The sequence below is a fragment of the Amblyomma mixtum genome, chromosome 3 (assembly GCF_055824585.1).
Source record: "Amblyomma mixtum isolate Tamu chromosome 3, ASM5582458v1, whole genome shotgun sequence".
NCBI lineage: Eukaryota > Metazoa > Arthropoda > Arachnida > Ixodida > Ixodidae > Amblyomma > Amblyomma mixtum.
In genome coordinates, this window is record NC_143014.1 from 409,638,922 (window position 1) to 409,666,647 (window position 27,726).

General features: G+C 46.9%; 2 protein-coding genes and 2 pseudogenes across 2 annotated transcripts; 2 read left to right on the forward strand and 2 right to left on the reverse strand.

Annotated features, from left to right (window-relative positions):
* Nucleotides 1-966: 966 nt before the first annotated feature.
* LOC149357596 (uncharacterized) lies at nucleotides 967-9,151 on the forward strand. The gene is made up of 10 exons (XM_089576629.1): nucleotides 967-1,019; nucleotides 3,601-3,684; nucleotides 3,772-3,819; nucleotides 4,222-4,269; nucleotides 4,395-4,439; nucleotides 4,905-4,952; nucleotides 5,350-5,397; nucleotides 5,982-6,055; nucleotides 7,454-7,676; nucleotides 9,012-9,151. The coding sequence occupies exons 1-10, from the start codon at nucleotides 977-979 to the stop codon at nucleotides 9,119-9,121; spliced, it is 771 nt and encodes a 256-aa protein (XP_089432755.1). The 5' UTR covers nucleotides 967-976; the 3' UTR covers nucleotides 9,122-9,151.
* A 4,432-nt stretch (nucleotides 9,152-13,583) lies between these two features.
* Nucleotides 13,584-16,800, reverse strand: LOC149357597 (uncharacterized; annotated as a pseudogene).
* Nucleotides 16,801-17,294: 494 nt separating this feature from the next.
* On the reverse strand, nucleotides 17,295-19,102 carry LOC149357598 (uncharacterized; annotated as a pseudogene).
* Nucleotides 19,103-21,733: 2,631 nt separating this feature from the next.
* LOC149357599 (uncharacterized) lies at nucleotides 21,734-27,726 on the forward strand. Its single transcript, XM_089576630.1, has 5 exons — nucleotides 21,734-21,767; nucleotides 23,390-23,482; nucleotides 23,847-23,939; nucleotides 26,180-26,239; nucleotides 27,504-27,726. Exons 1-5 carry the CDS (start codon nucleotides 21,734-21,736, stop codon nucleotides 27,665-27,667), a joined length of 444 nt encoding a protein of 147 aa, XP_089432756.1. The 3' UTR covers nucleotides 27,668-27,726.

Here is a 27,726-nt window from a genome sequence, read left to right on the forward strand (position 1 = left end):
GTGAACAAACCAATTAAGAGAAAAGATTAATGAAAAACAAATTTTTAGAAAACACTCCACAATTTTTTCAGTGACATTTGCGCAGATTCTGGCTTTCGACATAAATCAGAGCGTATAGGTTTTTACGGCTCAAATCTTTTTTTTTAATTAAAGAAAATATGAAAATGCACCATTTCTGCTGTTTTTTTATACCAACTTGCTCTCGCATATTCATAAATAGCCGTTTGGCTTCTCTAGATGTCTAGAACTTATAACCAATGTTACAGGTGATGAAACTGTGTACATTGAAGTAAGAAAAATACTAAGGTTGCAAAAAAGTGGATTTTGAGCCAAAAACACTGGTTAATTTCACCCTGAGGTGATCCAAGTAAAAATACAAACAATGACAGGTTACATAGAACAATTTATTGCCTTTCATTTCTTACATTTTAATCGAGGTAATTTTTGTTTAAAGGGAGAAAAGATTTTTTGAAGTTGAGCTCTTGCGTCGGAAGTTGCAAGTTGCAGATATAGGAGAATTGCGACCTGCACTTGGACCTGTGAAGAGCCACATGTAGCTCGCGACCTACAGTTTGCCCCCCCCCCTCCTCCTCCCCCCTGTACTAGTGCATTGCACAACTTTCCCCATTATGCTGTGGCGTGCTGCTGTCAGGATTAATCCTGATGGATTGCATATTTTGGTGTGTTCAACAGTTCAGTAGGAAATTTTAATTGCGCCTATTCAGTTGCAGGTGACAAAGTCAGCAAAAAAGCTACGGCTTGATGTGCAGCGCCAACAGGAGCTGCAGTTGATTGAGGAGGCAGTGGTGGATGGAGCCGTCGACATGGTTCCTGTTGGATTGCACAACGAGCGGAAGCGCAAAACAGAGGCCTTGGAGATTGAACTGGCTGCGTTGAAGCAAGCAAGGGTGACCAGCCAGCTACAGCTGAATTTGAAGCTCTTAAGGACGAAGTTGGAGAGCTCCGTATTCTGAATATGGAACTGCAGCGCAGCCTTACTTCCAAGCTCTTCGATGCTGGTAAATCCTCTTGAAAAGTTAGCTTCTTTGGAGCTGTTATGTCTTGATGCAGAGCATACTTTCAGATCCATCTACAGAATCATGTGTAGTGTGAAACAATTTTTTTGTTTCCCCCACACAGACACACACTTGTAAATGTGTTGTGAAGATGGTGGGGAACAGGTACTTCTAAACTTCTGAAATCCATCATAGCTGTGTGGAGGGATGCTTGTTGCTGTCGTGATTGCTTCCTCAAATTTCCAGTTAACTCGCTGGCTATAAGTTTCCAAAAAGACAGGAAGAGGATAGGCAGCTGGTCTGTGCAAAGAACCCTCGGTGTATCATGTGCCTTTTAACTCAATGGGAGATCATTAAGCATTAAAAAAGAATTTAAAATCTTTTTTTTCTTTTTTGAGGCAGGCCAGGTTTTTTCATTTATCGGAAATTTTTGTTTCTGCATGTGCTCATCGCGTTCAGAATATATATCAGTGCATGCTCTGCATATTCATTCATTCAATATCTTAGCTAGCGGAAGCTTCCTTAATTTCTTAGCTTTCATTTTCACTGCACATTAAAAAAACAGGGCGGCATATGCATGACTTTGGTAGCGCACATTAATGGCATGCCAGCACACAGTTCGGCACTGCTTATGTCAACAAAAGTTGGAAAGGAGGCTAGTTGATGGTGGACGCGCATTGCTAAGTGGCCAAGTGAAATCTTAGTGCATTATGAAACAGTAATCTGCAGTATTTTTGTTGGGAGCTCAGAAGAAAGAGCATGTTTCGCTTCTATTTAGGCCATTATAAGCTGATGAGCTGCATTACAGAAATGATCTAGTGTTTTATGTAGCCCTTCGTGCTGAGTACCAGATTTCCATTGGGTATAAAGAACAATTGCGTTGTTTTCAGTGAAAATTGAATCTTAGCCTCTTCACTGGTATGTTGTTGTTAATTTGGCAGCAAAGGACATAATTATTGCTGGTAAAATCAGATTGGAAATCTTTCCACTGGCTGATTCAAACTTTTGAGGTCTTTGCTGAAAAGGACAGGTTGCCACCGTTTTGAAGTTAATGATGGTCTAGCATATCCTCTGAGATGCGCGCAATAAAATTGATGTTGATACACATGCTTCATTCATGAGAACGGCCAGTGATGGCTACACCTGCATTTCGTTTCTAGGTTCTAGCTTATGAAAGCTTTGTTTTCAGTTTGTTTTGAACACGCTACCGTACTGATACAGGTGAACTTAAATTTTTGTTTTGCGTCCCTTTAACATATTCCTCATAGATATTTCTTTGCTTCTAATTTAGGAAGACTACAAAAAAAATGAAACTAACATGTATAAGTGCTGAATATTGTTCCTCGTCCATGCATTATAACTGCAGTGCAGTAGAATAAACAAGGTGTAAGCATTCTATAGTGCTGTTATTTGGAAGATGCAGTGTGCCCACAACCATGCAGTGCCGGCACCAAAAGAAATGTTCTAAAATAGGCTAGCTGCGGCTGTCACAGGACTGAGCTGATTAGAAATCAGTGAAAAAGGTCTGATTTTTCCATGCACATAGCTAGGCTTTTGATCATAAACAGGAAGCCTGAGTATGTCATAGAAGTTGCCAGACTGAAGCAGGAAGGTTAGCATTGTATTGAACAAATAACCCTGCCACAGGACGAAGGACAGGGAAGAGACAAGGTGCACACTGCGACTGAAACTAACAACTGTGCAGCAAGTTTCCTTGGGAGATGGATGTGCTTCATTAGAACACTGTTGTTAGTTCCAGTTGCAGTGTGCGCCTCGTCCCTTCCTTGTCGTTCAGCGTTTGCCTGGGTTATTTGTTCAATACAGTGCACCAGCTGACCCAGATCGCAACTTTTCTGCTAAAGTATGTACCAGTACTGCAGCCTGTGAACTATGGAATTATCCCTCCTGCGGCCTCAGTGTTGCAGAGTAGGCAAGGCAGATTTCGTTTGCAAACAGTATCCAACATCAGGAGTTCAGTTTCATGACACGCAGGTACTGCTTGCAACTATAGCAGAGATTTGGATAGCATGGTGGAAGGCGACAAGCTGGATAACGTGGAAGTAAACTCTTGTATACAGGTAAAAAAAAGAGTTGTATGAAGAAACCTAGCAAAGATTATCGGTAGCGTTGCATTGCTGTTTGTAAAGCCGATACAATTTCTTCCAGTGTCGTGGCACTGGTGAACATTGCCATAGGGGACAATAAATTTTTACCTTTTCTCTAAACTCTACTTCAGAGAAAATTTATTGTTCGATCCGGCAATGTTTACTCAATTATGACATTGGAAGTAATTGTATGGGCTTTCCAAATAACAAGGTAATGCTATCAGTAATCTTTTCTCGGTATTAAGTTGCGCTGTGAGCAAAATCATTAAGTGCCAGCTCACTGGCCTGTGTTTGATGAATTTATGTGATACCTGATTGGCACTAATATCCTCAGGTATAGGAAGCTGGAGTAATGAATTAACAGAAGTGTTTTAGGCAACTAAACTTATGTACTTAAAAACCGAATTATTCACTCTTATGTGCTATGATATGTAAGGGGGAAAGAAGGGATTACTTTTAAATTTATTTTTCTTTTTCAGAAGTGAGGCTGATATATGCAGCTGCCTCTGATCTTCCACTGAATATTGTGTATCAGCCCGCACTAGATAGTATGGAGAAGAATGGTAAGTAATTATTTGTCCACTTGCATTCTTTTACTTTTCTAAACTGATTTGAATGCCTCTGAAGCTCTTTACTTGTAATATCTGCAGGACAAGCCTCGGCGAGCGTTGCATCCCCACAGTGCCAAGTTCAGCATGGTAAGGTGTATATATTCTAAACACGTATTGGTTTGTTGACATGGGGTTTGCTGGTGGCAGTTTCATGACATTTCAGGACGTGTGTTTGTAAGCAGAATCTGTAAACTTCTTGAACCTAGGGAGAGAACACTGTTTAGTTGAACCGGGTCAATTTGAGAGTTATCAGAATGATAGAGCACCGTTGCATTACCATGTAGACTGACACAGATGCTATGCTTAACTCCTTGAAAGTGAGGCTAAAATGAAAGTGGTGACGTAAGTATACCTTTCACTGGCAAGACTTTGCACGGCTGCTTTGTCTGATGTGGCCGTGCAACAGTCGGAAGTACTGGCATGCCTTACTGCAAATAATTATGGAAGAGAAATTCCTCTGCAGCTCCTTATAACTTGCTGTTCCTACAGGACAAGCCTCGGCGAGCACTGCTTCCCTGGAGAGCCCAGGTCTGCTTGGTAAGATACACTTTCATGTTTTGGGTTTAGTGATCTGACAGTTTAGTGCTGTTTTGGATCGTAGTCGTATGTTGGGAGAAAAAAGCCTCGGTAGTTGGCTAACTTATTACTTGCTGCACCTACAGGACAAGCTTCAACGAGCACTGCTTCCCAGAGCCCAGGTCTGCTTGGTAAGATACTCTTTCATGTTTTGGGTTTAGTGATCTGACAGTTTAGCGCTGTTTTGGATCGTAGTCGTATGTTGGGAGAAAAAAGCCTTGGTAGTTGGATAACTTATTACTTGCTGCACCTACAGGACAAGCTTCAACGAGCACTGCTTCCCAGAGCCCAGGTCTGCTTGGTAAGATACTCTTTCATGTTTTGGGTTTAGTGATCTGACAGTTTAGTGCTGTTTTGGATCGTAGTCGTATGTTGGGAGAAAAAAGCCTCGGTAGTTGGCTAACTTATTACTTGCTGCACCTACAGGACAAGCTTCAACGAGCACTGCTTCCCAGAGCCCAGGTCTGCTTGGTAAGATACTCTTTCATGTTTTGGGTTTAGTGATCTGACAGTTTAGCGCTGTTTTCGATCGTAGTCGTGTGTTGGGAGAAAAAAGCCTCGGTAGTTGGCTAACTTATTACTGGCTGTACCTGCAGGACAAGCCTTGACGAGCACTTCTTCCCTGGAGAGCCCAGGTCTGCTTGGTAAGATTCTCATTGTACTCCCGTGTTGGTTTGGTGATCTGAAAATTTTGATCTGCTTCAAAATATAGTGTTCATAAGCTGAAGCCGACTCGGCTGGGAAAGTTTGCTTAATGCTTGAAAGCCAATGAGCATCAGACCAATTTGATGTTGCTGAGAATTACTTAGCACCATTGCACGGCCCATGCAGTACGAAAAGAATGCCGTGATTAATTCTTTGAAAGCAACAATACATGAAAGCACTTTCTGAAGACTACCTGTTCGTCTTACTGCCAAGGCTTTGCACGGCTTCTTTGCCTGCATTAGCCATGCAACAGTCTGGAGTGCCTGCGTGCCTTATTGCAGGTAATAGTGGAAGAATAACACATCTGGAACTCCTTTTTACTCACTCCATCCGCAGGACAAGCCTCGACAAGTGCTGGTCCCCTGGAGAGCCCAGGTCTACGTGGTAAGATTACTCGATTGTTGGTTTGGTGATTTGACAATTTTGATCCACTTCAAAATATAGTGTTTATAAGCTGAAGCTGACTTGCCTGGGAGAGTTTGCTTAATGCTTCAAAGCTAATGAGTGTCAAATAATTTTGGTATTTCTCAGTTATTTAGCACCATTGCATTCTCCATACAGTGCGAAAAAATGCTATAACTCCTTTAGAGTGAGAATAAATGGAACGCTTTCAGAAGATTACCATTTCCTCGAATGACTTTCCATGGTTGTTTTGCCTAATATAGCCACGCAACTGTCTAGATTATCTGCACACCTTAGTGCAAGCTTTAACTGAAGAGCAACGCCTCTACAACTACTTTTTACTTGTGTACCTGTGGTACAAGCCACGACGAGCACTGCTTTTTTTATATCAGTTTCGGAGTAGAGGTACCACATGCAGTGTTTGAATATTCCAGCCCCCATGAAAAAGTTAAGTATATAAGAAGCTATGTTAATTGATCATTTTATGGTTTGATCATCCCTGTGCATGCACATTTTATACTTTTTTTGGTGTCCAAAACAAAAAGTCAATTTTTGTCTTTGTGCAGGAGAAGGAGGCCATGGCCACTGCCCTATCACTGAAGCTGACATACAAGTGGGCTCTACCAGGGTTGATGGAAAAGTAATCACCTTTCTTTTTTACAAGCAAGCATGTAAACATCTGGTGGAGATGGTGTTCCATGGCTCCCAGTTTTACTGTAAGGACTGTGCTTTAAAATATAAAATATCTTGTCAGCTTAAATGCGACGACAAATTTCTTATGGTCTAAAGTAGGCTTTTTGAATTATTATAGATAGATGTGAACAGGTAGGCAGACAGCTACAGTATTCATTTTAAATGAGCCTCAGGGGAGCATTTATGGAGGGAGGTGGTGGGGCATTGGTAAATTTCATTTAAGGAAAACATGCAGAACACCATTTTTTTTAACAAAAGGCGAAGAAATACATGGCTAAAATGTGACTGCTGCCCCAAGAGAGTGCCGTATATCCGACCCTATGTTAAATTAAGCCTACTCAATAACATTTTGAGTCTGCTTAATTTTTTGTTTAGTTTTAAGATTGCATAGGTCAGGAAGATAGCACCTCTAAGGGAATAACCTGTAGCACAAGCATATTAATTGCTGCTTTTCGATGTGGCAGAAGACTTCAAGCTGCTAATTGGGTGCTTGCAAGGAGAGTTAATTTGTCATACTGAACTGCTGTTTCATGTGAGCAGTAAATTTACAAAAGCCTCTCCTGCATTTCTAACCTGCTGTCAGGCACTTTAGTTGTGCAGCTGGTAAGCCTGTTCGCAACACAGGTGCATTGATCATGCTTAAACTGCTAACAATGTCCAATGTATTGAACAAGTTGCATAAGCCCATGTTATCATCAGTGGTGTATTAGCTTTGAATATTTTGGGGCCAGATGTAGAATCCACTTTCTCCTTAACTATATTGCTCAAAGACAAATTTAGGCAGTCGTTTTTGCATTCATGTCTAAACTGGAACACTATTTTTGTAAAGAACCCGTAGTAGCTTTTTCTGATTGACAGCTCAAGCTTTTGTGGAGTATGGAATTTGGAGCAATGTTTTGTCATATTACGCGTTGCTGTTGTTATTGGAGTTTGAAGTCTTATGTGGGCAATACACTAATGTGACGCTTGAAAAAAGTGAAAATGCAACACTCTAAAAACTCATAAGGTGTGGTAGAACTGCTTTCATATGGATACTATTGTGATATTCATGACTTCTGCATTTTTTGTGCTCCATACCATGAGACTCAGGAGAAAACAGTTGCCCAGCCTGTCATATTGGCTTTGAGGGGACTATACAAAAAGTGCTAAATAGCGTGACAGTTTTTGTTTTGCGTCATTGTCAAGTGACCTTAAGTCGCCATCATGTGCTAGAGTACTATGTAATGCTTGATGGTGCTACTGAAAGCTCCTCTGTCAAGGTACTTATAGCCTCAGAGCGCAGAAAGAGGTCTGAAAAAAATAGGCCGCAGGAAAGTATTAACAGCTGTGTGCACATATTTTGCAGGTCTATGCTGGAAGCGGTGCCTGGGTGGAGCCACAGGTGTGGACTAGGCTCTTCCAGGCGCCATCCGACTCGATGTTCTGCCGGATGGCGGCTCAGGTGTACTGGAGCACAGAAGAGTTAAAAAACAGGAGTGTGACTGGAACGCTTTCAAACAGAAGCCTGTCTCTGGGCAAGACAGAGCCAAAGCCTGCATTGACGCCGCAGAAGCTGACTTCTCTGAAAGGTGTGTTGACCCTTTGGTGACTCTTTTGCTTTATGTCTAGCGTTGCTCAGTTAGTAAATGGCCACGTAACAATAATTTGGAACCTAAACTTCTCATCATACCTTGTGGGCTGTGAGTTTTGGTACAGAAGGAAAAATGTTTCAATGACTGCACTTCAGGATACAACTTGTCCACAGGTTATTTACAAACACTAGACAAGCAGGAAGCTGTTTGCTGGAACTGGTCACATTAAATGCATCATCATTTGCATCATCGTGTACGTGCAAAGTATGTTAATAAAACTGGAATTAAACAAATTTAGGAAGTCATGACAGACCCATTGTTCAAGGAATTTTCACCACCGGACAACACTGCTTATAGTTCACAGATCCAGAGCTGTGTCCTGTAATTAATGGCAGCTCACTCACTTTTAAAGTTATCATGTGTGCATTTTTTTCAATGCAGAACACTGCGCTATACCACAGCAGTTAATGAAGCTGGTTCTGCAGCAAGCTGTATTACTTAAACTTGTTCTTCTGCTCTTAACTAAGAATTCATTGTATTCTGCCCATAGTTATTATTGAAGCGTTAAATGTTTGTCCGTGGCAGAGCTTACAGAGATACGGAGTAGAAATTGAAGTTGGCCTAGCTGGATTTAGCTCAGCAGTTTGAGATTGAGTTCATATATTTTAAGAAGGCTTCTCATAAATTTGTTGTGGTGTGTGGAATTTAACGTCCCAAGGTTACTCAGCCTATGAGGGATGCTGTAGTAGAGTGTTCTGGAATAATTTTACATCACCAGAAGTGTTAAACCTTTACTGACATCGTCCAGCACATGGACGCCTTTTGCATTTTGCCTTCATCGAAATTGTGTGGCCGCGACTGGGTTCGAGCCTGAATACTCAGGCTCGGTTTCTGAAATCCTAACCACTAAGCAACTACAGCTAGTCCTTCTCATGAATATGTCGCAGTCTGCACTGACTACCTAAAAGCTCTTGACCGCGTCGAATCATCTCAGAAAAAAGTTTCTACCTTGCAGAGTAACATGATGGTGCTTTTATGCTGCCACTATTTTGTCAGTTTATTGTGTAAAATGTATGTTGCCAAAGGCAAAGTGCTACAATGCACTTGTATGAACCACCAGTGGCTATTGTGTTCCAGATTGGGCTGGCCCTTAGTCACAAAGCAATTTTTCATTTGGCTATATATAATGCACTATATGCAACTTTTGAAACTGCAGTCCTTGACTGCATTGGGTTTCTTTGCTTTACTTCTTCTTTTGAGAGTTGCTTGTGGAAATGTTTGTGTAATGCCCCTCAATCCATACATTGCCCTTAATATTTATTCTTTCTGCAGCTTTGTTCCGCCTCTACATGGGGGACACAAGCCCAGAGGAGTCTGCAAAACGGCTGAAAGCGGTGCGCAAGCATCTTGCTCAGAAACTGGGTGATGTACAGCGCAAATAGTGCGCAACATAATAAAGGTGTTCTGTGAAATTTTTTGTGACTGTTATCTAGAGACACACATTTTGCTAAAAAGTTATTGCACCATTTATTTGCAGCATGCAGAAATAATTTTCCAGTTTATCCAAGTTCTTCTTTTCAAGTATTCAGATAATCGTTTTAAGCTTGTCCAAAGATACCAGCAGGATTGTGTGTTGAAACAATGTGAAGGTGCCATGGTCATGTGTCTGCGTGAGCTTCATGCTCACGGGCCAACAGGCCTTCAGGCATGCACAAAAGCAGGCCAATACCAGTAGGCCGACACCACCAGGCCAATACCAGTAGGCCGACACCATTAGGTCCAACACCAATAGGCCCGACAGCAATACACCCAACACCAATAGGCCCAACACCAATAGGCCCAACACCAGCAGGCCCGACACCAGCAGGGTCCCAATTTACGGATTGCCAACAGACCTACAGCCTGTTGGATTTTCTGATAGGGTAGTTTCCATTATGAGCACAAACGTCTGGCCACACTGCATAAAAAATCTGAAAGCTCAACAACAATGTCTTTGTTGTAAGATTGGAACTTACGGTGTTTTCATTGCTGCGGAAATGAGGCTGTTTATGTGTCAGCAAATAATATGTTGCCACTGAGCATTTTTAGTAAAAGTGGGAAGTGATAGTTTTCGTTCAGAAATCTGGCAACCAAGGTTATTCACGTAAGTCTGGCAACAGTCTAAATTTAAATTTTGAAACAAATGTTAAATTTTGTTATAAAATATTGATGCAGCTGTAAATTTGGAATTAATAAAATTTGTTTAGTTTCCATCGTTGCACATAATCGTTTGGTGTAATTTTTAGGCATTTGAAGCCCATAACTTCTACTACACTTGTGCACAACTCTGCAGGGTTGTCGCCAGTTGGTTCAGTGACTCTCGCTGTCAGGGGTTCGGTGATCGCGCGATTGATTGATTGATTACAAACATCTCTATTTCTTCAATGTTCTCAGAACATGTGGGTGGGCCGCCTAGTGCGGTAGTCCACTGGCTGCTGCTGCTGCGCTGGCCCTCGCCACATGACAGTAGGCATGATATGATAAGTTATCACGTGGTTTGAGCGTTATCTTCTGCTCCACCAGCAAGAGAAATATTTAAGCGGTCGTAATTGGCTATTGATCGTTGATTATCCCAAAACGTACCTATACACTATTAGAAATACATTCGGGATGGACATAGTAGTTTAGGACGCTTATAATATTCAAAACACACACCGTGAAATACTCAAGCCTATTAGCTTTCCCCTTCTGCTGAAAGGCGACCAGTTCGGCTCTGAGTTCAACGTGTGAGATCCGTTCACTAGAAAAATGTCAACCTACTCCTTGCTGGGCCGCAAGCAGTAGGATGTTGACGTGCCACTGGTCGGTATCGGTCAGCTCTGTGGGTGGGCGTCCTGCCTTGGTACGGAACAAAGTGAGAAACGACTGCCCTACACCAATACTCCGGAAGAGCCCCGTCTTCGCAAACCAGACCTGCTGTAGGAGAACTTGGAGTTGCTCAGCGCCCAAGTTGCACGAAGGACTTCTTGGCGACATCCAGTCCGGGTGTGCTGCCGCTCATTTTTTCTGCGCCTCCGCGTGCGCGACGACGCCTTTCGGCAGCGAGCAACTAGCACCGACTTTTGGAAAGCACGGCGGCCAAAGCTCGCGAGCGCCATGCGGGTTTCCGCACTAGATCTCGCCCCCACAGCTCGCGGCGCATCATGGAGGAAGGAAAATGTCCTTTTTCCATGGTAACTCGGCGTTGAGCTAGTGCGCCGGCGGCCGCCGGGACAAGCGACTGGGAGAATGGAGTGAATAATTTCACTGCGACGAGTTTTCAGTGGGTGGTCGACTCGACTAGATCGCCTTCGTGGCTTTGGAAACAGCAGCACTGACGAAGGTCTACGCAGAGTCCTCCCCGTTAATCGGCGTGTCAGCGCGCGCTCATTTCTTTTTGCCTTCATATGCATTTTGTTTTCATATGTATTTTTTTGCAAAGGGCAAGCACTCCGCCGCTTCCCTCCAGCCCCGCGCGCTGCATAGCAGGAACTTTGGACAGTAAATAATTAGCACTGTTTGTGGACCTCGTAGGGCGCTGTTAGAGAAGCACCCTCGCGTGAAGTTTTTCGCCCGTGTCGCTTGCTTGGTCCTGCATACACAGAAAATTTTACGCGTCACCCGGAAGTACACCCGCGACTGGCAAATCGGACTCCGCCGTGCACGCTTCTGGGGTTCTGATCTATGTGCTCCCCGCCCGCCTCTGTCTTGGCCTCACAACGCGCACCGACTTGGCCAGAGAAAATATTCAATTTGCTGTGGCCGTAAGGCAGCGCAGCAAAATTAAAGAAAAATGAACACTCAGCTAGTTGGTAATAGAGGGCTAACAACACTTAGAACAGGCTACGCGCAGAGCTAGCACAGACAAACTTTATTTAGTTCAGATAAGTGGCAGGAATGCGGACTTGCGCCCCACCCTCCCCCCCGCGTCCTTGTCAAAAGGCCGAAATCCCTCGGGACCTGGCGGCTTCGAAGGGTTGTCTTACGACGGTCTCTATTCTCTTCCAGGTCCTATGGCTGCGTGGCGATACCACCCAGGACTCCTTACTGACAGCTGCAGCGGTGGATTGGGCGCATGCAAACGTCATATGGGCTGGGCAGCTCCTCTGCAGGGCGAAATGCCGCGTCGGACCGCGGGTACGGGCGCTCGATGCGAGGCGCCGCTGTAACATCGTTGATGCAGACGACTCACTAAGATTTAGACTAGATGTTGCATAAATTATTGCTACCTCACAACAGAAAAAATAAAATAATACTTTTTACTCTAACGCGAAACATATCTGCGATAAGAAATGCAAAGTTGCCATGATGAGCACAAACGTCTGGCCACAATGCATCAAAAATTTGAAAGCTCAACAACTATGTCTTTGTTGTAAGCTTGGAGCTCACACTGTTTTACTTGCTGCAGAAATGAGGTTCCTTTTGTCTCAGCAAATAATGAGTTCCCACTAAGCATTTTTAGTACAAGCGGGAAGTGATAGTTTTCGTTCAGAAATCTGGCCACCAAGGTAATTCACGTTAGTCTGGCAACAAAGTAAAAAATTTGAAACAAATGTTAAATATTGTTATAAAATAATTATGCAGCTACAAATTTTGAATTTATACAACACAGAACATATCCGCGAATAGAAATAGCTGCCATTATGAGCACAAACGTCTGGCCACACTGCATAAAAAATCTGAAAGCTCAACAACGTCTTTGTTGCAAGATTGGAACTTACGCTGTTTTGATTGCTGCGGAAATGAGGCTGTTTTTGTGTCAGCAAATAATATGTTGCCACTGAGCATTTTTAGTAAAAGTGGGAAGTGATAGTTTTCGTTGAGAAATCTGGCCACCAAGGTTATTCACGTAAGTCTGGCAACAGTCTAAATTTTGAAACAAATGTTAAATTTTGTTATAAAATATTTATGCAGCTGCAAATTTGGAATTAATAAAATTTGTTTAGTTTCCATCGTTGCACATAATCGTGTGGTGTAATTTTAAGGCATTTGAAGCCCATAACTTCTACTACACTTGTGCACAACTCTGCAGGGTTGTCGCCAGTTGGTTCAGTGACTCTCGCTGTCAGGGGTTCGGTGATCGCGCGATTGATTGATTGATTGATTGATTACAAACATCTTTATTTCTTCAATGTTCTCAGAACATGTGGGTGGGCCGCCTAGTGCGGTAGTCCACTGGGTACTGCTGCTGCGCTGGCCCTCCCCACATGACAGTAGACATGATATGATAAGTTATCACGTGGTTTGAGCGTTATCTTCTGCTCCACCAGCAAGAGAAACATTTAACCGGTCGTAATTGGCTATTGATCGTTGATTATCCCAAAACGTACCTATACACTATTAGAAATACATTCGGGAAGGACATAGTAGTTTAGGACGCTTATAATATTCAAAACACACACCGTGAAATACTCAAGCCTATTAGCTTTTCCCTTCTGCTGAAAGGCGACCAGTTCGGCTCTGAGTTCAACGTGTGAGATCGGTTCACTAGAAAAATGCCATCCTACTGCTTGCTGGGCCGCAAGCAGTAGGATGTTGACGTGCCACTGGTCGGTATCGGTCAGCTCCGTGGGTGGGCGTCCTGCCTTGGTACGGAACAAAGTGAGAAACGACTGCCCTACACCAATACTCCGGAAGAGCCCCGTCTTCGCAAACCAGACCTGCTGTAGGAGAACTTGGCATTGCTCAGTGCCCAAGTTGCACAAAGGACTTCTTGGCGACATCCAGTCCGGGTGTGCTGCGAGAGAGAGAGAGAACAACTTTTATTTAGAAAGCCTGCAGAGTCGGTTAGGCTCCCTCCAAGCAGGGAGGACAAGCTTTTACCGCGACGCGGCCACTACGTCAATCTCGTGCGTTGTGCTCCTTGAGGTCTTGTTACGTCCTTCGCTACTTCCGCGGGTTCGAGAGGACCGCCGGCCCCTTCCTGGGGGTGCCGCCGCCCTCTCCTCGGTTTCGCTCGGTCGCTACCTCTCGAGAGCTGCCGAGACCTGCTGGACGGCCTTGAGTTGTGTCTTTTGATCACAGCTCCTCGTTGCAGCCTCTAGCTGCGGCGGGATCGTCGTCTTCTCGCTGGCTTCGCGCGGATTTACGCTACAGTCCCAAAGGATGTGAGCCGCGGTGGCTCTCTCCTTCGCGCACAGTCTGCATATGTCGCTCGCGTGCACTCTCGGACACACGTGCTTACCTAGCACCGGGGTGAGCAGGGACCCCGTCTGTAACTGTCTATATAACACTGCCTCCTTCCGGGTAAGCCCCGGGTGAGGTGGCGGCATAGTCTGTCTGTTCAGTCTGTACCATTTCACTATTTCGTTGAAGGTGGTCATCTTGTCCTTGGCAGTGCGCCGCGACCAGGACTCCGAGTCGGCCGTGCTTTCAGCCGCGCGGTTGGTTAGTCCTCGCGCGGCCGAGTTGGCCGTCTCGTTGTGGTTCACGTTTCCGCGTTCCGACACGTCACTGCCCATGTGGGCCGGAAACCACTTGATCACCACAGGACTGTTGCGTCCGATGTCTTCGGCCTTGCGCAGTATGCTCGCGGCCTCACTACATACCCTACCCTTGGCGTAGTTCTTCACTGCCATTCTAGAGTCACACAACACTGTAGTACATCCGGGGTCGGAAACGGCCAAGGCGATGGCCACCTCCTCCGCCCGGTGCGCTTCTCGAGTCCGGAGGCTCACCGCGGTCTTCGTTGCACCCGTCGATCCCCGACAACCACCGCCGCGTATGCGTCGGTGCTCCCTTGATACTCTGCCGCGTCCACGTAGGCGGCGCCTTCTTCTCTGGCGTGGAGGTCCACGAGAGCCCTGGCCCTCGCCAACCTCCGCTCCCTGTTGTGCTCGGGGTTCACGTTCTTCGGGATCGGGAAGACCCTGAGCTTTCTGTTGATGCTATCTGGTATAGGTACGTCTTTCTGCTGCTTGCCTTCCCTCGGTTCGAGGCCAAGGTCCCGCAGTATCTGTCTTCCGGTTCTCGTTTCGGAGAGACGCTCGAGTTGCGCCGTTCTCTGTGCTTCGGCTATTTCGTCCAGCGTGTTGTGGACTCCCAGCGCCATGAATTTTTCGGTGCTCGTGGCCCCGAGGAGACCGAGTGCCGCCTTATACGCCTTGCGTATGGTGGCGTCCATCTTGTTACGTTCACTCGGCCTCCAGTTGTGGAAGGCGGCCACGTACGTTATGTGGCTAACTGCGAAGGATTGAACGAGCCTAGTCAGGCTCTCCTCCTTCATCCCCGCTTTTCTGTTGGACACCCTCTTGATGAGTCTCATTGCCGCAGCCGCCTTGCCCGCGAGCTTGTTGACCGTGTCACCGTTGACTCGGTTCCGCTGGACGAGCAGCCCGAGTACCCGAATCTTCTCGACCTCCGGTATTACCTGTCCTTCCGCCGTCTTGACCGTGATCTTGGGACGCTCGTACTTGACTTCCATATTCTTTCTTTTCCTGCACGATCCTTTCGGGGGAATCACCAGCAGTTCTGACTTGGCCGGGGAGCAAACGAGTCCAGACCCGTCCAGCTGCTCCTCGATGGCGTTGACCGCTTCTTGCAGCGTTGTCTCGATGTGTCCGTCGCTTCCTCCCGGTACCCATAGCGTCACGTCGTCGGTGTAGATGGTGTGCCGGACTCCCGCTACTCTTTCTAGCCGGGTGGCCACCCCGATCATCACGAGGTTGAAGAGTAGCGGGGAGATCACCGACCCCTGCGGAGTTCCGACGCTGCCCAGCTTCTTCTCTTCGAGCTGTAGGTCTCCCGCACAGATTTCGGTGGTTCGTTCCGTCCGGAAGTCTTTGATGTACTGGTATGTCCTCCTGCCCATGTTTAGCCTGGATACTTGGGCCAGGATAGCCGAGTGCCTCACTTTATCAAAGGCGCTCTGCAAGTCCAGCCCGAGTACGGCTCTGTTGTCCTTGGTGCCCGTCGTATCGTCGATGGTCTCGTTCTTCAGTAAGATCATGGCGTCTTGCGTCCCGAGTTTGTTCCGAAACCCGATGATGGAGTTTGGGTAAAGCTCCGATTCTTCCAGGTAACGCTGCCACCTGTTCATCAGAACGTGCTCGAGGACCTTACCCACGCACGAAGTGAGTGAGATCGGCCTGAGGTTCTCTATGTTGGGCGGCCTGCCAGGCTTGGGGATGAGGATCGTCTTGGCTGCTTTCCATTGCTTGGGTAGCCTTCCTTCTTGCCAGCACTTGTTGTAGAAGTTCGTGAGCGTTTCGATGGCCGCTTCGTTGAGGTTCTTGAGCGCTCTGTTGGTCACTCGATCGGGACCCGCGGCAGACCTTCCATTGAGTTCCTGCAGGGCAACTCTTACTTCCCAGGTCTGGATGTCGCGATCTAGCGTCTCGTTCTCCTTGCCTTGGTAATCCGGGTGTCTTTCCGTGGGGGTGGTCGGCAGGTACTTGGCGTCCAAGCGCCGCTTGACCTCGTCCTCCCCGTGTTCGCAGATTGCCTTGTGTAGGATCCTGGCCAGGTTGTTGTGTTGGTGGCCCTTGGTCTTGGTTTCGTCGAGGAGGTGCCGCAGCATGTTCCACGTCTTGCCCTTGTGCATCTGTCCGTCGGCTTCGTTGCAGGCCTCGTTCCACTGTTGGGTGCATAGCACCCTGCAGTGGACCTCGATCTGCCTGTTGAGCTCGGCGATCTTCTTCCTTAGACTTCGGTTGGTTCGTCGCTTCTGCCACCTCGCCTTTATGGACTGCTTGGCTTCTATCAGGTGGGCCAGCCGACTGTCCATCTTGTCTATCCGTTCGTCCGTCTCTAGCTCTTTGGTGGCTCCGTCCTTCGTCTCAACGACGTTGGCCGCCCATTGCTCGATGTCCGTAATGTCCTCTTGCACCGCGGGTAGCGCCTTTCGAAAGGCGTCCCAGTCCGTAATGCGATGGTTTCTTATGCCGGTGTTGCCTTGGCCTTCGAGCAGTATGACGACCTCTACGATGTAGTGATCGCTGCCCAGCTCTTGGCCCGTGTTTCTCCATTTCGCTTCTCTTGATCCTCCTTCAGTTTTGATGAAGGTAAGGTCCGGAGTTGTGTCTCTCGGAACAGATGTGCCGATCCTAGTGGGAAAGGCCGGATCCGTGATTAGGTTCACTCCGACGTCGGTGGCGTCTTGCATCAGCTCTCTCCCCTTGACCGTCGTTCTGTGGTAGCCCCAGTCTTGGCTCGGTGCGTTAAAGTCTCCGCACACTACGAGCGTATTGCTTCCCGCGAATGAAGCTGCCTTGTGGAACAGTGCCTTGAATTTCTGTTGTCCGTGGGACGGGTTGCTGTAGATGTTCACCAGGAAAGTGCTCTCCCTCCTCTTCCTTCCCGTGATTACTTCCACCGTGCAGTGTTCGATGGCGCTTCTGCCGATCATTTCGTGTTCCACGAAGGTGATCCCTCTCCTAACGAAGGTGCAGACCCCTCTGCCCTTGCCCTTGGACGTGTCCCTTTTGCTCGGCGGGCTGTCGTGCGACCGGTAGCCCGGTAGTTTCGGCGCCTCTTCGCTGTGTGTTTCTTGAATCATTATGACGTCTGGTTTCCTCGTTAGTTGCTGCAAGTGTTGCTGCAGCACTGCTCTCTTGCCGGTAAAGCCGTTGCAGTTCCAGTGCCAGACCAAGAGGTCTCTCACTGGGGGTGTGGATGCTGCTGTACTTGCTGTCCCGTCCATGATTGCTGCAGTTTGGCGGTGATCTGTGCTTCCATACATTGTATTTGTGCCTGTACCTGCGTCTGCAGCTGTGCTTGCATTTGCGCCATCATGTTCTGGATCGTGCTCTGTATATTCGTTGTCATCTGCTGAACCGTTTGCGGGAACGCAATAAGTCGTTCGTTGGTTTCCTTGCTGGTCGCCTCCAGACGGTCGAGTCTGACGTCCTGTTTTTCGATTCTCTCCATTGTCTTTCGTTCCTTGGCGACCTCTATGGCTCTCCTCTTGGGAGCCGGTCCCGCCGTTTTCGTGGCTCTCGGGTCCACCTCGACCTCTAGTTCGTCCTCGGTTATCTCTTCTTGTTCCCTCTCTTGTGCGCGCTTCGGCAGCAGCTGCTGCTGTTGCTGCATCGCAATTAATGTCGTTAGCTTCGCGTTGATTTCCTTAATGGTTGCGTCCTGCTCGGCGATTCTCTGCTTTAGCTTCTCGTTCTCGTCTCTTAGGGCTTTTATTACCATTCCATTCTCTTCTTGGAACTTCTTCGTGGCGTTTTGCGCCGGTGGTTGTCTTTTCTCTGCCATGTTAGCCTTGACTGCTTCTGCCCAGGTGACTCTTTCCCCCGACTGCGACGGTCTGTGGCGGCTGGCGCTCCTGCCTCCCTTGCGGTTGTCCCTCTTGCGGCTGCTGTCGCGCTGCCTCGAATCCCCGCGGGGTCTCTCAGCAGACGGCGCTTGCAGCGGCGGAAAGCTTTTCGGATCCAGTTGTTGCTGCATGGCTTCCATCTTGCGTTCCCATTGCCGTTTTTTGACCACATATGGCATCTTGTACTTGTTTTTGCATTCCCTCTCGCCCGTTGGATGCTGTCCCCCGCAGAGCTTGCACTTGGGCTTGCATTCGCGTTTGTGATCCTCGCTGGGGTTCACGATTCCGCAGCCGAAGCATACTTTGGCATTGGGATTCGGGCATACGTCTCTTCTATGGCCGATCCTGCCGCATTGCCTGCACACGTCAAAGTGCTTGCGGTAAAGCCCGCACCTGACTAATATCGAGCCATACTTGACGTTGTTCGGTACTTTTTGTCCAGCGAAGAGTACTATCACTGTGGTTGTATTGCCGATTCTGTGCGCCTCCACCGCTAGGGGTTGCATGGGTTCACGATGTTTTCGGTTATCTCTTCCGGGGTGTCGTGTACGGCTATGCCTCGGATGACTCCCTTGACCGTGCCGTCCGGCGCCGTTCGGTAGGCGCTGACTTCGTATGCCTTGTCTCCTACGTTTAGGGTTTTGACCTTAGAGTACAGCGTGGCACGCCTCTCGTCCGGGGTGCGTACCACGATGATGTTTGGCTGCGCGTTCGTGCAGATGGTGTCTGCTTTGGCTTCTTCCTTCGTTATTCGAACCGCCGTCATGACGGCCGACATAATTATTGAAACCTCAGTTCTCGCTACGTTGAGACCTCCCCGTGTTCTCATGACTATCTTGGTGTCTTCCTTCGGCATGTCTATCGGCATCATCGCCGCTTTCGTTACCGAGGCTGCAACTCTCTTAGCAACACTGGCCCTAGTCTTGGGTCTAGACTGGCGAGTAGTGGCGGCTGACTCACCGTTTTCCTTGCCGGCCATGATCTGCTTGATGCGCTTGCCGGAGGCCGACCAGCCTTCGGCTTCTTCCGGTGTAATGTCCTCTCCGGGAACTTCAATGGACGTACGCCCGCCGAGACTGCCGATGCTCGGCGCTGACGTTATGTTGTCTCCCATCGACGTGGCCACTTCCATGTCAGACGCCATCTTGGTCGTACTCGTCGTCGGGTTAGGCCTAGCGGCCGGGCCCGTCGCCACCGGTGGCCGTACTTGTGGTAGGCCGACGCTAGGCCTAGCACCGCACCAGAGAAAAGTCCTCGTAAATCGGGTGAATCATGTACCGCTTGGTCAAAACTGGTACCGGTCGATGCCCCGCACTTTCGCGCACACTTTGATACCAAATATATCGCGGTAACTGTAAATTAACACTGCGTTAATTGGCATAATAGCAGGGGCCGATGAGAAGCGCGTCCTCTCCCGTCGGCGACCGCAGCGCCCTCTCGGTGTGCTGACGCTCATTTTTTCTGCGCCTCCGCGCGCGCGACGACGCCTTTCGGCTGCGAGCAACTAGCACCGACTTTTGGAAAGCACGGCGGCCACAGCTCGCGAGCGCCATGCGGTTTTCCGCACTAGATCTCGCCCCCACAGCTCGCGGCGCATCATAGAGGAAGGAAAATGTCCTTTTTCCATGGTAACTCGGCGTTGAGCGAGTGCGCCGGCGGCCGCCGGGACAGGCGACTGGGAGAATGGAGTGAATAATTTCACTGCGACGAGTTTTCAGTGGGTGGTCGGCTCAACTAGATCGCCTTTATGGCTTTGGAAACAGCAGCACTGACGAAGGTCTACGCAGAGTCCTCCCCGTTAATCGGCGTGTCAGCGCGCGCTCATTTCTTTTTGCCTTCATATGCATTTTGTTTTCATATGTATTTTTTTGCAAAGGGCAAGCACTCCGCCGCTTCCCTCCAGCCCCGCGCGCTGCATAGCAGAAACTTTGGACAGTAAATAATTAGCACTGTTTGTGGACCTCGTAGGGCGGTGTTAGAGCAGCACCGTCGCGTGAAGTGTTTCGCCCGTGTCGCTTGCTTGGTCCTGCATACACAGAAAATTTTACGCGTCGCCAGGAAGTATACCCGCGACTGGCAAATCGGACTCCGCCGCGCACGCTTCTGGGGTTCTGATCTATGTGCTCCCTGCCCGCCTCTGTCTTGGCCTCAAAACGCGGACCGACTTGGCCAGAGAAAATATTCAATTTGCTGTGGCCGTAAGGCAGCGCAGCAAAATTAAAGAAAAATGAACACTCTGCTAGTTGGTAGAAGAGGGCTAACAACACTTGGAACGGGCTACGCGCTGAGCTAGCACAGACAAACTTTATTTAGTTCAGATAAGTGGCAGGAGGGGGACTTGCCCCCCACCCTCCCCCCCGCGTCCTTGTCAACCGGCCGAGATCCCTCGGGACCTGGCGGCTTCGAAGGGTAGTCTTACGACGGTCTTATGCTCTTCCAGGTCCTATGGCTGCGTGACGATACCACCCAGGACTCCTTACTGACAGCTGCAGCGGTGGATTGGGCGCATGCAAACGTCATATGGGCTGGGCAGCTCCTCTGCAGGGCGAAATGCCGCGTCGGACCGCGGGTACGGGCGCTCGATGCGAGGCGCCGCTGTAACATCGTTGATGCAGACGACTCACTAAGATTTAGACTAGATGTTGCATAAATTATTGCTACCTCACAACAGAAAAAATAAAATAATACTTTTTACTTTAACGCGAAATATATCTGCGATAAGAAATGCATAGTTGCCATGATGAGCACAAACGTCTGGCCACAATGCATCAAAAATTTGAAAGCTCAACAACAATGTCTTTGTTGTAAGCTTGGAGCTCACACTGTTTTACTTGCTGCAGAAATGAGGTTCCTTTTGTCTCAGCAAATAATAAGTTCCCACTAAGCATTTTAGTACAAGCGGGAAGTGATAGTTTTCGTTCAGAAATCTGGCCACCAAGGTTATTCACGTAAGTCTGGCAACAAAGTAAAAAATTTGAAACAAATGTTAAATATTGTTATAAAATAATTATGCTGCTACAAATTTTGAATTTATAAAACACAGAACATATCCGCGAATAGAAATAGTTGCCATTATGAGCATAAACGTCTGGCCGCACTGCATAAAAAATCTGAAAGCTCAACAACAATGTCTTTGTTGTAAGATTGGAACTTACGCTGTTTTGATTGCTGCGGAAATGAGGCTGTTTTTGTGTCAGCAAATAATATGTTGCCACTGAGCATTTTTAGTAAAAGTGGGAAGTGATAGTTTTCGTTCAGAAATCTGGCCACCAAGGTTATTCACGTAAGTCTGGCAACAGTCTAAATTTTGAAACAAATGTTAAATTTTGTTATAAAATATTTATGCAGATGCAAATTTGGAATTAATAAAATTTGTTTAGTTTCCATCGTTGCACATAATCGTTTGGTGTAATTTTTAGGCATTTGAAGCCCATAACTTCTACTATACTTGTGCACAACTCTGCAGGGTTGTCGCCAGTTGGTTGGTTGGTTGGTTGGTTGGTTAAAAAGCACGACAGGATTTGCTGTCGCGGATCTGTCGTGCGACACAAATTTGTGTCGCGCGACAAGCGTTCTTGTCGTGCTTTGTGTCGTCCAACAGAGGCTTGTGTAGTGTGTCGTGTCGTGCGACAGAGGCTTGTGTAGTGTGTCGTGTCGTGCGACAGAGGCTTGTGTTGTGTGTCGTGTCGTGGGACAGATGCCCGTGTCGTGGATTGTCGCTTTGTGTCGTGCGACAGAGGCTTGTGTAGTGTGTCGTGTCGTGCGACACAGGTCCATGTCGTGGGTTTGTCGCGAGATTGATGTCTGTCGTGAGTACTGTCTTGCGACAAATCAAGCCGTGCCGCGCGACAGTGTGCGCGTCCAACGACAGAGGTACCTGTCGTGGGTTCTGTCGTGCGACAGACCCCTAGCACACCTCTTGTCGTGCGACAGAGGAGCCTGTCGTGGGTTCTCTCGCGCAAGACATTCCTGTCGTGTCGTGCGACAGACATCTCGCTTGCAACAGCGCGGTGTCTGTTTTCGGTGTTGTTGAGCAACTAATCTCTATTGCTTTATTGTATTTCCAACCATGGCATAGATTCCTTTCAAAAGAATAGTGCAATCTGTTGTGCAACCAGTAAGGTATACATATACATATAACTGGTGCAGAAATAAGACCACAGGTGGAGTTCAGTTGTAATTTATTATACCGATATAAGTGGCAAATTAGGCAGATTTCTGATCCAAAATCAATAATATTGCAGATTGTCAAGCTGTAGAAGAAAACAGGATGAACTTAATTATATATACTTTGCAGCTATACATTCAAAAACGACTGTTCATAGCTGACAATCGCAGAGAACTTTACATGACGTTGTCAATCCACTTTATAATTGTTTGCTATGTCACAAACATAAGATTCAGTTTCAAGGTCAAGCAAAATGCACTGAGCAGCAATGTCATCAACTGAGTACAAGCAAATGTTTCGGTCTGGGGGGGCACGTTTGCAGCTGTGTATATAACAACGGCCACTCATAAGCCAGCAAGGGGTCTGGTAGTTGTTCACTTTTCCACTGTGCGTACAATGACGTCAAAATTCGACAGAAGAATACCTGCTACCTGACACTTGGTAGTGCACACTTCTTCAGTGTCGTATCTCTTTTTCTTGTCGGCATCTTACAACACAGCGTTCAATAAAAAATAGTTTGCTGTTTCTGTAGGGAGTGAGCATTATATCAAGGTCAGACATGTAGTAGAGCTTGGAAATCAACGGCTCTGCACAGGCACGCAGTTCATAGTTATTCAAGGAGCACCGCAGACGCGCCGGAGCTATCTGGTGGCCCCTGGTGACTGATATTTTCTCTGCGTATGTGCCGGAACTGCATGCAGCTCTCCGGTTTCACGAAAGTGCTGCTGTCACTGATCACTGCTCTAGCTTCTACCCAGAATCGAGAAAAATTTACCACACCCGCGACCAACTTTCATTGCTTCACCTGTTTCCTTGACAGGCCCGAGCGGCGCTAACAAGCGCAGTCACCCAATTTAAGTGCCGTTTGTTTATAACATAGTTACGTGCGGCTAACCTACGCCCAGCGACTACCGGCCGAATCTCTGATGAACGTGGATTCCAAACGGCAGTCTTAATGTGACACGCGAAGAAAGCATGCACCTCTTTTCCCTTTACTTGTAGGCTTGCAGAGCAGGAGCTCTACTATGTGCACCTCAATCATAGCGGCCAGTGGCGAGTGCTCTGCGGCTCGGCTGTGCACCAGTGCATACCACCTATAGTGTATCATGTTTCATGTGAGGAGATGCGAAAGAAAGGCTTTAGGCCATTGTTGCCAGTCAACATTCACAGTGCTTGAAATAAATCTACTCATGGACTTGACACATATTTTATTTTACTTCATTGCTTCTCTTGTCACTGGCAACCATTTTTTTATATGCTTAGCTGCCAGCTGCCAGTCCGGGGTGGTGGCACCATCAAGTCCTGAGGATCTATCACCTTCAGCTACAGCATCTTCACCATCACCAATGCCTCAGGGTACTAACTTCATCGTATTTTTATTATAGCTGCCTTCCTGGCCTACTTTTAAATATTTCTGCATCTCTCAAAACCACATCCTAATATCTGCTTCCCTTTGAACAGAAGAAATGAGCATTTGGCATAATTATTGAACCAGGAACTTCGAACAGATGCTTCTTATGGAGAATGTGTAAAGTGTATCGTGTTTCATGTGAGGACGGAAAGGAAATACTTTTCAAGCAGGGAGAAAGGCTTCATGCCTTTGCTACCAGTTGACATTCATGTTGTTTGGAACAAAGCTACTCGCAGGCGTGACGCATATTTTATTTTACTTCATTGCTTCTGTTGCCTTTGGCAATCATTTCTTTTTATCTATTCTTAGCTACCAGCTGCCAGCCTGGGTTTACGGCACCTCCAGGCCCTGGACACGTCCTTCCTTCAGCTGCACCACCTTTTCCGGCACCAGTGCCTCAGGGTACCTGGTTTCATTACTTTTTATTACAGCTGCCTTCCATGACTAAATTTATATTTTTCCATGTCCCAAAGCTATATCCTAGTATCTGTTTGAAGAAATCAGCGTTTGCAGCAAGAAATTGCCTCAGCTCCTTGGTTGGTACGTTAATACAGGCAAGCCCACTTAAAATGGCCGCAGTTATAATAATAATGCTTGCTTATTACCTGTGAGGGTAGTGCTACCATCAAAATATGTATTAGGTCCATGCCATCGTATCAGATGCGACAAACTATATTGGCCGCACAAATTGGTTACAGCGAACTATGAGACCCTGTAAAACTGCCCCTGCTGTCGGAAACCCTCTTTTTTTCTCGGGAGCTGAGATATTGCTGACCTGATATTGCTGGTGGTGACCCCGGCATCGGAGAGCCAGTCACTGACGAAAATACAAGCATTAACACGTTATAACTACGAACGTTGTCCAGTCGCCAGAAAAATGATGAAGGCGATGACGAGGAGGCTGACCTACCACCATCTGTTGTGGAGGCTTCCGCTGCGGTTAGCTATATCTCCTTCCTAAAGCTCCCCGCCGCAATGGCTCAGTGATTAGGGCACTCAGCTACTGAACCAAACCTCCCAGGTGTGAACCCAGCTGCGGCGGCCGCGTTTCAATGGAGGTGAAACGTGAAAGGCGCCTGTGTTGCACGTGTCATTGCACGTTAAGCATCCCCAAGTGGTCGAATTTATTCCAGGGCCCTCCACTATGGCATCTCTTTCTTCCTTTCTTCTCTGACTTCCTCCTTTACCCCTTCCCTTACTGCGCGGTTCAGGTGTCCACCGAGATGTGAGACAGATACTGGGCCATTTCATTACTTCAAAAACCTATTTTCCTCCCTAAGGCAGCTAATGGGTAACACCGAGATCGGGAAGGGGTATTCGACTGTTCTGGAGAGCTTGGAAAGCAATATAATAAGGCTTAGTTTAAATAGACAGACGTGCATAACGAATAGCGGACTGGCTTTTGTAATTTTGACCTTAACATGGAAAGTCCACTTACTTTGAACTTCGAATATAACGAACGCAATCCACGCAACTATGAGGTTTGTTATGAGTGGGCTTGACTGTGTGTGAACTGGTGACATACTTGGAGTGGGACAAATGTTCACTTTAGTAGAGCTTGAACCACTAGCAGGGATCAGCTGACCGTTGTCTTTTTCTTGTGCTGTTATACTGCAAATGTGTCAGTGACTGTTTTGAGAACAAACAGACGTTAAAGCCCTTGTCCACACCTAGTAGGTGTAACATTGCAGTGTCCTAAAATTTTGTGGGTTTCCACAAGGTCAATATTTTTATCACAAATTATTGGGCACTTTTCATGAATGAATTTCTTATTTTGGGCTTGAAATGAAATGGCTTTCATACCCTATGCTCCTGGCTGTATACAATGAAACTGATATTTTGCTGACCTACTAGCTCTCCTTCCGTATGGAACTGATGGAATCGTTTGTATCAAGAAGGCAACTTGTGTGTGAATAAAACTGATTTATTACTGTATGCTACCGTTAACAAATTCATACAGCACTATTCTCCCTATCATCTTGAACCTTCAGTGTTTACTGTGCATCTGATACCTGCAGTTGGGTTTGCACTTGGCCTACTGTAAAGAAAAATTAGTTGAGTGGCTCATTGTTTCATTGTTTTTGTTCATGGTTTTTCACGTAACGCCGGTTTTAAGCCCAATGCTTTGGGTGTTTTCTTACACTCCTGAAATGGCCTATACTTAGCACTGTGCAATTCAGGAAAGTTTTTGTCTGGTAGCAAAAATTTGCAAATCATGTGAGCTGCGCGTGTTATTCTGTATTATTTTGGCTGTGTTACTCAAAAGGAGCTTTTGGCGCCTAGTATTTTATTCATAATCTGCATGAATATTGATTAAAACTGCATATATGCATGGCATTTTTATTTGCTATTATTGTTGCCATTGCCTACGCCTGACCAAGCCACTTATTAAAGTTGTAAATAAGTCATCATTTGGCAAGCACGCGTCCTAATTACGAGGCATTGAAGTTGAAGTCCATGCCCAGAATTTGCAAAAAATATTGCACTTTGAGCAATCCTACCTTTTTCAAAAGTGTTGAGAAGAAAGATAGTTCTTGAAACAAGTAAAATCTTTGTAATGCACAGAAAATTTTATTGTACCGATTACGTTCTGCAAAAGTGCATTGGTAATTTTTACAGAGAATAACTTTGTGCTGTTGCAGCAGCCGCAGCTGTTGGGACTGGACAAATTCAGGTGCAGACTATTCCAAGGCCAAATAAAGGTATGTACTTCCATATTCTGTGCTAACCACCTTTATTTCCTGGCCACTGCGGTGGCTCAGTGGTTATAATGCTCGGCTGCTGACCTGAAGGATACGGGTTCGATCTGCCTGCAGCGGCTGAATTTCGATGAAGGCCAAATTCTAGAGGCCCGTGCACTGTGCGTTGTCAGTGCACGTTAAAGAACCCCAGGTGGTCGAAATTTCTGGAGCCGTCCACTACAGCATCCCTCACCGCCTGAGTCACTATGGAACATTAACCCCCCTCCCCAAGAAATGCACCAGCACATTGCATTTCTAAGCGCCAAAGCATCAGTCGAGCTGATGCAACCTGCGGTGAGGAATGCTGGACGTCATTCAAGCCTTCTTGTTGGCTTGGTAGTCAAAGGAAGGTGCCTTGCATTCTTTACACACTGTGTTATGTGGTCTCCCAATCACAAGGAGTGGCGGACAGTGTGTGCCAACAGCATGGCTGTGTGCCAGTCATGCTGGTGGCAAGTAGGATAGTGACCCTGTCCTTGCTTTCTTTGCCTCCCGTGCAAGGGTCATCTCTGAAGGGGATGATCTTATCTGGAAATGCCTTGCAAAGCAGCACGGTCTTGTTGTCATTAAACACATTGTATGCATCCTACGCATGCCATGCTCTTTGCCTGATATTTTGGCCATTTTGCCGGCGTCATCACATCAGCATGCAAAGTCTATACGTGCTGCGTACATTAATGGTTGTGCTAGGGCTAAAACACTGAAAACACAGGAGTACGCCGAACAGTTTTGTAGAGCGTGCAAAGATGTATGCAGGACAATGCCTTGGGCCTGTATGATCGCCACCATGGCAGCAAAGCACATGGTAGACTTTTTTCTCTCTCTGGCACCACTGCTCGGGCGACAATTTTCGTAGCCTGTATTGCACCTCTGTCCCTCCCCGGTGACTCGGGGCTGCGGTGCTTGGTTGAATAGCCAATGCACACTGTAATTCATCCAAGTTAACGAGTTTCGCCCCATCAACTTCTGTCCATAGGTATTAGTAGGGACCAGGCGGGCAGGTCAAATTAACCAACTTTCAGAATTAACGCGGAGCCAGTTACTGAACTTTTACTGTGCAAAGTGTTGTGAGAAAAAATGAAGGCCATCTGTATTAATGTGGCAAAATTGGGCCAGCCTATCTTCTCTGGAGCTGTGTCTAATAAAAGCATGCTCCAATTTCGGCACATCAACATTTTTCTGTGTTGCTTGCTGCACTCCCTTTAATTTCTGCTCGTTTTTACAGCACTTGGACAGGCTGGCCAGGAGATTGACGAAACTGTGGGGGCATTGAATGAGGCAGGAGAGGTAAGCTTTTTAACCCCATTTTTCCTGGCATGCTATACAGACTCAAAATTTTCGATTTTTATCCTTGACAAATGCCCAGCTAATGTCACGAAGCTTTTATAATGATGGAGTGTCATAGTGTGGTGTATCCAGCTGCTGCCTGCTTAAAGTCGTGGCCTAAC